At 39.5% G+C, this 11129-nt stretch overlaps 2 protein-coding genes across 2 annotated transcripts in view; both read left to right on the top strand.

Annotated features, from left to right (window-relative positions):
• LOC309488521 (uncharacterized protein) overlaps positions 1-11129 on the top strand; it is a 245752-nt gene that overhangs the window by 90988 nt on the left and 143635 nt on the right. The gene's annotated exons all lie outside the window — the stretch shown is intronic.
• Positions 2693-3940, top strand: LOC309487576 (uncharacterized protein; the record flags this gene model as incomplete). Its single annotated transcript, XM_082155304.1, has 2 exons — positions 2693-3143; positions 3723-3940. The coding sequence occupies exons 1-2, from the start codon at positions 2873-2875 to the stop codon at positions 3938-3940; spliced, it is 489 nt and encodes a 162-aa protein (XP_082011430.1). The 5' UTR covers positions 2693-2872.

Here is an 11129-nt window from a genome sequence, read left to right as displayed (position 1 = left end):
TATAGTAACGAAGTAGAATTACTTCACTACTGTACTTAAGTACTAAAATGCTGTATCTGTACTTTACTAGAGTATTATTTTTTTCTCCTACTTCCACTTTTACTTCAGTACATATTTTCGATGAGTTTAATACTTTTACTCCGATACATTTTTTATGTGCTGCATCGTTACTCGTTACAAATTTATTTTTTTACGAATCATTCCAAACCCACATAATCACTGCCAGAGCGGTAGATGGCTCTGTCACCAGGTTTGATGAAGCTGGCCCAGCGATCAAGAAGACCGCGCGCGCTCCCGTTCTGCCTTTCGCTCTGCTGCCTGCCTTCATTGAGAACATTTTAGCTTTCATTTGTTTCGAGATGGAAGAACCAGAAATACCACCTTCAACTTCGAGTGATCGTGGCGGTGAGGGTGAGGAAGGAGAACAGAGTCCATGTTTTGATTTGTCGGAGTGAAAGACAATTCATGAATATAGAATGAAGTGCGTAACTGTTAGCCGTCATGAGGACGCCGACGAACTGAATCGTTTTTTGTTTAAATAGTTTAAAGTTACTATTAGATGTAATGTTATTACCTTGACAAACTATACATCATTAAAATGATATAAGACTCACGTTTCAGTATTTGAGCACTATTTTATTCCGAGAAACTTATAGGGACAGTTATGTCTTAATTTGTGTCATGAGTTATGTAATAGAAAAAATAGTCGATACCTTTAATATGAATTATAAGCGTCAGCCGCTCCCATAAAAAAAATAAAAAAAAAACTCCTGTGCTGTCGTCATGACAGCGCTTGACAAAACAACGTCCCTCAGGGCTTTTACCTAAAAAATGTGCAGATTTTGACAAATATTGATAGATTTCATAGGTTTACGTCAGATTTCTATAGAGAGGAATAATATTTATTGAAATTATAACCAAAATGGACTGATGTAATCATTATGAGCGAAGATCATGAAGAAGAGCCATTCCAGGAACTCCCTGACATAAACAAAGCTTCCAGAGATCACTGTTACATGCTGATAAATACCCAATAAGCTGTGGAGAAAAAAGGCACAAGCAGGGAAGAGGAGAGGGATGCTTTAAAGGGGGAAGAGACATATTTTATCTGTTTTTTGTTTACAAAGAGTTAAGCTCAGTGTTTTAAGGTGTTATTGTACATTCCTGTCCTTGTACTGCTGCTTCAGCCAAATTAATTGTGAGTGTCCTAAACATTTGAAATAATATAAACAATATGATGTTCAAACTTTTGACTGTTTTCTTTAATAACTTCATAACACAATACTTGTACTTTTACTTTCAGTACTTGAGTAGTACATTTTTAAATAAACTACTTGCAATACTTAAGTACAAAAATGTTTGAATACTTTAGTACTTCTACTTAAGTGTTGTGCTTAAAGAACACTTCAACTTCTACTCAAGTCACTTTTTTAATAGAGCACTTGTACTTTTACTCAAGTCTGGGTCTCTAGTACTTTATACATCTCTGGTCACAAGTGAACATAAACAAAGCCGTGATTAAGTTTGTTGTTGAAGGCCTTCAACCATTCAGTGTGGTGGACCTACAAGCATTCAAAGACCTGATCCAGGAGCTCCAACCCAATGCCACCATCATGTCACGCCCCACTCTACGATCAAGTAGAGCCGAAGCTACAAAATCTATGAAGAAGAAATTGATTGCGGCAATGAGTGAGGTGGAATACATCGCAACCACCACAGACTGCTGGACCACCAGAAGGCGCAGCTTTATTGGCATAACAGCTCACTGGCTTGATCCTGACAGTTTAGACAGGCACTCAGTAGCCCTAGCATGTAGGCAGTTAAAAGGCTCCCACACTTTTGACGTTTTAGCGGCTGCATTAAACGACATCCATGCAGAGTACCAGATCCGTAATAAGATCGTTAGAACAACGACTGACAATGGGTCAAATTTTCTAAAAGCATTCCGCATTTATGGAGACCAAGATGAAAACAACAATATGACTTACCCTGAGGAATTAAACAACTCGGGCGAGGGAGATGAGGAGGAGATTCAAGAAGAGGACGAAGTTGTTAACTTCCAAGAAGTGGCAAGTGTGCTTGATGTAGGTGATGGCTTTGAGTATCATTTACCCAAGCATCAGCGTTGCGCGTGCCACCTTCTCAATTTGGTGTCAACGGTAGATGCTTTAAAGGCAAACTCAAATGAGGCCTACAAAAAAGTGTCCAGAGCCACATTTTCAAAGTGCCACGCACTATGGAACAAGAGTGGACGATCCGCTTTAGCTGCAGAAACCATCAAAGATACATGCAAACTTCAGCTAATTAGGCCCAATGCAACCAGATGGAACTCGATGTTCCTTGCAGTGGAGAGGATAGTGAGGATCGTCAAAGAACAAGGAGAGGGAGCCATCCGAGATGTCTGCACATCATTCAAAATTCCAAGTCAGTACTGTATTTTTGTTTATTGGGATGGTTTTCCGATGCCACTTCTCCTACACTATTTAAGCTAGACACACCACACCAACTTTATTGTAGCCTCTCTACAACTGTCCCATTTATTGTAACTACTACATACTAACTAAATTGCCCCATTAGAACTTTCCCACTCCTAACCCAACTCTTAAACTTATTAACTACTCCATTACAGTTATTCAATGAATCTACCCCACACTAATCAACCCACTACAGTTGCCCCACTCTGAACGTCATAAATCACTTAATCCTAAATCCTTAATTGAACATTCTATTCCATTCTAAAGCTACTACCTAACATTTGATTAAACACTCACTTAAACACTCACTATGACTACCCCATATTGAAATAATTTTTTTTGTGTGTTTCAGGCTCAATCCAACAGAACTGGCCTTTTTAACAGAATACTCTGCAATCATGAGTCCAATGGCCAAGGCCATCGATATTTTGCAGGCTGAAACCAACATACAGATGGGATGGCTTCTTCCCACTCTGACTCAACTGAAGACAAAACTGGACCGGATCAAGCCATCATTAAAGTTTTCCAAGCCACTTGTTGATGCTATTCAACTGGGTTTGAAGAACCGCTTCAGTGAAATCTTTGAAGACCCAGAACTGATTGCAGCCGCCATCTTGCTGCCAAAATTCAAGACATTGTGGACCAAAGATGAAACCGTCCTCAAAAAGGGTAAGGCAAAGTGTGTTTCTTTTGAACAGATATTTTGTATTTATTTTCAAAAACCTGAATAGGGATGTCTACTGTGCTCTGATGGCAGTTCATGCATTAAACCTCACATTAAAGGGGGGCAGGGGTCATAGGTATAATTATTTATTTGTAATCATTCTCTTACCATATAATAATCAGTTAAATGTTTGACCAGTGCAATACCAATGTCCATGTAATGGCCAGAATTGGCCTGGCTCGTAGCCCCACTCCATTCCTCTTATTAAAGGTTAGGGAGGGTAAGAGAGTGATTAAAATATTAAATAAATATAACCTATGCAATAGAATAACAGTGACACACAATAATGCAAATAGGAAAATAATTTTATTCCATGATAGGTTGCATGCATTTTATGACAATACAGCTTGGGTTGCATGCATCCTTGAGGTGGAAGGTTTATGTCTGTTAACGGTGTAGAATGATATCATGGCTATTTGCCAAATGACAATTACAGTTAAGAATAGAACTATGAAAAATATGTCATTTGACCATCATTAACTAATGTTCTGAATGCCATGTATGGGATATGCACTGTTTTTCAGGACTGGACTACATCAATCTGGAGATGGAGACCTTGCATCCCCTCGGTAACTTGCATGCCACCTCTTCTGATGATGACGACTTTTTCTCATCCATCAAGTCAAACGCACAAGAAAGCTCCAAAGAACTTGAAGGATATTTGGCATGCTGTGCTGACCACACCAGTATGGTGAAGACCTTTCCCTCCATCTGCAAGTTGTACATCAGGTTAAATTCTTAATTACAGTATCTAATCTCATCATTTGTTCAATTAAAACACTGCATATCACTTCCAAAACAATTGATCTGCTTAATTATTGATATTTACAGTTAATTTGAATATTTACTTTTTACTTCCGGTACTTAAGTATGTTTTAAATCGGATACTTTTGTACTTTTACTCAAGTGATGTTTGAATGGAGGACTTTCTACTTTTACTGGAGTCATTTTTTATTTAGATACATCTACTTTTACTTGAGTATAACTTTTGAGTACTTTTACCACCCCTGCTCCAGAGCGGCTATATATACATACATATATATATATATACATACATATATATATATATACATACATATATATATATATACATACATATATATATATATACATACATATATATATATATACATACATATATATATATATACATACATATATATATATATACATACATATATATATATATATATATATATATATATATATATATATATATATATATGTATGTATATAGCAAATAAATGAACTAAATTAATAACTTTTTACAACAAAAATGAACCATCACTGAACTTACTTAAGCTGGACTGTGACGCTATTTTCTTCTTGAAACAAACTTTTTTTGTGTTTACAAATCTCTGTAAAGCTGCTTTAAAACAATCTGTATTGTAAAAAGCGCTAAATAAATAAAGGTGATTTGACTTGACTTAAGCGCAGGCATTCACTTCCTCATCGCCAAATTTGTTGTGTCTTGTACAGATGAAATTAGACACAGAAAAGTACGATGAAGTAGCATACTTTTAATAGTCTAATGCAACAGCACAACTATGTTTGCTACTTTTCCCCAATGCTTCTTCAATGGTTATTTTCCGTTCTTAACCCCCAGCGACACCTAGTTCACTAACATACAACAACTCTAGATGAAAATTGTGTCATTGTCCAGCTTAAATAAGTTCAGTGTTATATATTATTTCCATTGTAAAAAAATCATTAATTTAGTTCATTTATCAATACTGGAGAAAACAGTGATGACATTGTCCAGCTCAGTTCAGTTCTCGTACATTGTTGTCAATGCAAGCAGATCAGTAGTGATAGTAGATCATATCTTCTCTTTGGCTCTCAACGAAGGCGGTCGCATTTTCTTCCCCTCCTCTCCCTTACCTCCCCTACTTTGCTCCTCTCGTCTCGTCTAGTCTACTGTCTTGTACTTTGAGAGACTCTCTCCGCACTGCTCTCCAAACTAAGAAATTATGGATTTGATCAACTGGTCTCTCAACGCAATTGACACCATCTTCTCGACGAGAAGCTTGGGTTCGGGGGAACCTGACTGCCCTGCCAGAACGTTCGCAGCTGGCTACACGATGGACGCGTGGGAGAGGTGGCGGGTCGTGTGTCTGGCGGCTCTTTCCGTGGAGGACGTTGAAGATATCTACCTATTTGGAACCATGATAACAGGTCTTCTGCTGATTGGATTAGGCATTGCCCTGGTTTATCGAGGAATTAAGAAGACGGTGACAGCTGTCCAAAGCCCCACAAGGCTGCCCATCATGATTGAAGCAATGGGCGGAGCTGTCAGCACTCAGACTGTGTCTATGAACCACAAATATGGATAACATCATGGAGAAGCTCACAGCTTTGCAAAGGCAAATGGATCGTTTCGGAGACAAAAATGGACCAGGAGAATAGCCGTGTAAATTGGAATGCGGCTACTCGCCCCAAGACCAAACAATCCCAATCTTATCTGCTTTCGGCCCCCCTCAACCAGCACTGGCCTTGGCCAAGGCCGCTGTTGGAACAACAACTACCCCGGAAGAGCACTGCAGTGAGACACTCTTGCGTTCCTTCCCCCTTTCCTTGACTCTGTCTGGGACCTGATCAAGGTTGTCTCCATGGCAATTGATGTGTATTGCTATGACAATCCTGCGGACTGAGGCACCTAGATTATGATGCCAGGCGTAGCGACTCCCCAGGCCTACACATACACAAACTCTTACATATATACAGATATGCAATCACTACTACTACTACTACTACTTATACCAAGTTAAAGTGATGTGTTTTTAGTCTAGATATAAACTGACAGAGAGTGTCTGCTTCCTGAACAATGCAAGGAAGACTGTTCCAGAGTTTAGGTGCTAAATAGGAAAAGGATCTACCGCCTGTGGTTGATTTTGATATTCTAGGTATTATCAACTGGCCAGAATTTTGAGATCGCAGTAGACGTGAAGGATTTTAATGCGTTAAGAGCTATTCGAGTATGGAGCTATGCTTCCATACTGCCAAAGTTTTTCACACACTTCCGGGCAATTACGCGTTGCACTGCATCCCCAGAGTAGCCCGGGAAAGTGTGGCTGTCAAATCTGATTCAGCATGAACACACACACCATTATAGTGGTAACTCAGCATCATCTTCATTTCCAGAGCGTAACAGCCCTCTCTCCGATGCAGCGATCGACATCTGATCCTCCCCTGGAGCCCTGAATGAAATGCTTGGTCCCTCATGAGAAGGACCAGTAATCCCTTTCAGAAGCAGCCAGGCATGCGAGACAGTGAATGTGGCCGTCAAACTCGATGGCACACGGCACGCTGAGCGCTCAAGCCCTCATGAGAAAGGCAAGACGAACAACGTGCCGACGTGGTCATGCTCTCATGAGAGAGCATAAACCGCCCACGAACACAGTCTCAGCATGTTTGCGATAGGCTAGAGGTATGAGGGGCCCGAGGAGGTGGTCTCGTCGGGGAACGCTCACTGTAATCCTGAGATCACCAATGCTATTTGCCAAAGTAGCTGGTGGCCACCAGAAGAGGAACTAGATCACGGAATAGGCAAAGGGACTCCACCTCGTTTGAGGCACTTGAGTCTCGACTGCTGTCAGCCGGCAGCTTGGCGGCACACTGCACGCTGAGCTGAGCCTTTACGAGAAAGGGGAGACGAATAACATGGCGATGTGGTCATGCTCTCATGAGAGAACATGAACCACCCACGAACGCAGTCTCAACCCACTTAAGCGCAGGCATGTGAAACAGTGATTGTGGCCGTCAAATGAGGACAGAAACACACGGTTTGATTATTTTTCGTTAATTTAGCCACTATTTCGAATAAATACCTAGGGTTGTGTTTGTTTTCTTCTAAAAGAGTTGAAAAATAAGCAGATCTAGCAGTTTTTAAGGCCTTTATGTACGCAATCGTGCTCTCTCTCCACGAATGGCAAAAAACTTATAATTTTGTTTTCTTCCAGCTATGCTCCATTTTTCTTATGCTCTCCGAGTGTTCTCGTTGTACCACGGTGTTGGACTATTTCCTTTAATCTTCTTTAAGCGCAATGGAGCAACTGTGTCTAAAGTGCTGGAAAAGAGAATGTCAATCATATCTGTTGCAACATTGAGTTCTTCTAAGCTATATGGGATACTGACGAGATGAAACTGATCAGGATGATTATTTATAAAGCAATCTTTAGTGGCAGAATTGATAGTTCTACCATATTTATAACACATAGTCGGCTTTGCAACCTTGGCTAAATTAAGTATACATGAAATTAAATAATGATCTGAGATCGCTCTGCTGCAGAATTTCAACGGCATCAGCATTGATTCCATGTGACAATATTAGATCTAAAGTATGATTACGACAATGAGTAGGTCCTGACACGTGCTGTCTAACTCCAATAGAGTTTAGAATGTCTGTAAATGCTAATCCCAATGCGTCTTTTTCATTATCTACATGGATATTAAAATCACCAACATTTAGGACTTTATCTGCAGCCAGTATCTGATAGAAAATCAGCAGATTCTTTGATAAAATCTGTATGGTGCCCTGGTGGCCTGTATACAGTAGCCAGCACAAAGGTCAAATGGGATTTATCACTTACGCTTGATAAAGTTACAGAAAGCACCATCACTAGACTTTTGAGTAATACTGAAGATATTGCTATAAATTACAGCAATACCTCTCCCTTTTCCTTTTAAACAAGCCTTGTGTTTATAGCAGTAATCTTGCGGGGTGTACTCATTTAACGTAATGTCTAGTTTTACCCAAGTTTCTGTCAAACACAGCACATCTAGGTTATGGTCTGTAATCATATCATTAACAATAAGTGCTTTCGAGGAAAGGGATCGAAATATTCAGCTACCCGAGCTTTATCATTTGTTCATCTGCATTATACCTGTTTTTTATTTGTTGAACATTAATCAGATTTTTACCCTTAAATGGGTTTGGGAGTGTAACGGGGATGACGAATGTAGTATTCTATGTATATGTTACTCTACAGAGGTTAAATTCGGCTTAGGTTCGGCTCTGGGAGGATTTAAGTGTAAAAGGGTGGACCAAATCAATTTCAAGTAATTATCAGCCGGCAATTTTATTTACAATGATTCACATTCAACATAAAACAATATTGTCAAAGTTGACTCTTTGTCTGGTTTCCACTCAACACTATGAACCAACAACAACAATGATTCATATCAAACCCGAAGTTGAATGTGAAGACCAAAAATGAAATAGAATAAAATGAAACAAAATAAAACACAGTCTCAATAATCTGTTCTGGATCCTTTGTATGTAAAGTGCTCAAATGTCCATATGTATAAAACTCAAATGTCCATGTGTAAAGCTCCAATGGTCATACATGTGTAAAGAGCTTCAATGTCTTTGTGTGTAAAGGCCTTTTGTGTTGCTACCCGGGTAGTGTGTATGTGCTTAGCTCTCTTGTGTACATCCGTGATGGACCACGATGATTCTTTGACTGGCAGATCAGGGTCTGGCTCGCCGTTCAAATGGTAGACCACTTAACAGAATCAGCATTCAAAAAAACCAATCTGCATAAAACAATGCAGTCACATTAAACATATTTCAATATAAACAATTTCTACACCGACATTTTCTATTAGCTGCACAAAATGTCCGTAATTACCAGTGTTAATTCAACACGTGACAATATAAGTTCAAATAAACAGCTTAAACGCATAAAAGTATTTAAATATGCAATACATCTCTCTCGTTAGAATATTTTGTTAGTTGTACAACATTTCTTTTACCATTTGCTGCATTTATAACACTTGTAGAAAATAAAATAATTTAACTAAACAGTTAAACTAGCGTTATACACGGATAGATTTGACTCCGTATCAATTTTACTTTATAAACATACAAAAATACATTCTTGAACATAGAATATAACTCTGATTGGCTTTAAGATATATATAAAGAAAAAGGAATATCACTTTGAAAGTTAAAGTAATGCATAAGCAAAACTCACCAGAGTTCTTGTAAAAGAAAAACCAGTAACCAAAAGCATTGACCGGTTGTTTTCCTCAGCAATAGGATAAATAAACGACCTCGACGATTAATATTATCCTTTATAAAAGAATATGCACATTGAACCGAAAAAACAAATGAAAATTAAATCGTCTTTGCAGCTACACGCTAACCTCGTGCGTGCATATTCAGCAGGCTTCTTCATCTGATTTTTAACATACGTTGACTCTCAACATACCACAGCGTTAACCGCCCTCTAGAGGTTTATGATAGTACCACACCTAAAATACAGAAACTTCCTTTTATGATATATAATCAACCCTGCTTACAAATAAACATACTTTAGGACTAGGAATAAAGGAAAACTATGAATGTTAAATTTGAAAGGGTTACATCCTCCCCTCCTAAACCTGCATGCGTCTCTGCATGTAGTGTACCTATAAAATAATTGATCTATCAGGGGTAAGTATCCTAACTTCAGGGAAATCATCTGACTCAAGGGCTTGTGTGAAGGCTTTGTTTAAACCACTTAACAGGGATTGCATGACTAACACTAAGGGGTTTCCTAATGATGTGTAAGTTAGTCTATCAGGTGGCTCCCTGATTCTGGTAGAATGTCTGGACTCTGGCTCTGGTATCTCCTGCACAGGGGTATTTCCATTTCTTTCAACATTCTCTTCAATCAGTATTTCACTGTCGTTGTCCTCTTTCCTCATTTCACCACTTTTTCCCTCAACAGGTTCCGTCCTATTCCTGATCAGCTCCTCAGTACACTCATCATCAATGACATCAACGGCCTCGGAATCCAGTTCCTTGACAGGTGAGTTTCCCACATTCTCTTCCAGCGTGTCCTCAGGTAAGTTTGTTTCTCCCTCTTCAGATAAAGCTACTTCTTCCATTGCGTTTCCCCCATCCAATTGCACATGCTCAAATTCAATATCAAGACTTTCCACACCTCCAGAAGGTTCAAATGGTTGAGCATTTGGATTCAGGGTTGTCTCACGGGAACTTCCTTCCACTTCTTGTATGTAGGGCACATCCTTGACAATTGTTATGGTAGGATATGTCTTATCCTGCATTATTTGGGGAAAGTAGAAATCTGGTTCTCCATAACTTTCATACACTTGTTCATCGTCATCCTCTGGAACTGTTGGCGATTCCCTAGAACAAGTTGTTTTTTCCTTTTCCTCCACCCTGTTGTCTTCATCACTGGAATTGGTGGGGGTTAAGAAACCACAGGGCAAGAGTAAATCTCGATGGAGGGTTCTTTCAGGTCCGTCAGTAGTAAGAGGCTTTACAACATAAACTGGAGAATCAGTTATTTGCTTGACTACTTGGTAGATGGTCTTGCTCCATCGGTCAGCTATCTTGTGCTTGCCTCTTATGCCAACATTCTTAACGAGAACACGGTCTCCTGCTTGTAAAGTGGACTCTCTCACCTTCAGATCATATCGTTGCTTATTGCGAAGAGCTGTCTTCTTACTGTATTCAACAGCAATCTTGTAGCTTTCTTGCAGACTCTCTTGAAGCTTTTTGACGTACTCGGCATGACTAACTCTCTTTTCCCCTTCAGGCTTGATACCAAAGGCTACATCTATGGGAAGGCTTGGCTGTCTCCCGAACATTAACTGATAAGGAGAAAAACCGGTGGTGTCATTTTTCGTGCAGTTATAGGCATGTACCAGAGGCTGCACAAAATCACGCCATTTGATCTTGTCTTCTTCTTGAAGAGTTCCGAGCATTTGGAGAAGAGTTCGGTTAAACCTCTCCACGGGATTTCCACGTGGGTGGTAAGGAGTGGTCCTAGTTTTTTTTATACCCAGAAGATGACAAAGGTCTTTGATCACAGCAGATTCGAAATCTCGACCCTGGTCGCTGTGCAGGCGTTCTGGTATCCCATAATGAATGAAGAAGTTAGTCCAAAGTGCTTTAGCAACTGTCCTTGCTTTTTGATCAG

The sequence above is a fragment of the Leuciscus leuciscus genome (assembly GCF_965113295.1).
Source record: "Leuciscus leuciscus genome assembly, chromosome: 23".
NCBI lineage: Eukaryota > Metazoa > Chordata > Actinopteri > Cypriniformes > Leuciscidae > Leuciscus > Leuciscus leuciscus.
The sequence above is the reverse complement of the archived record's forward strand: the minus strand, read 5'-3'. Positions and strand labels throughout refer to the sequence as shown.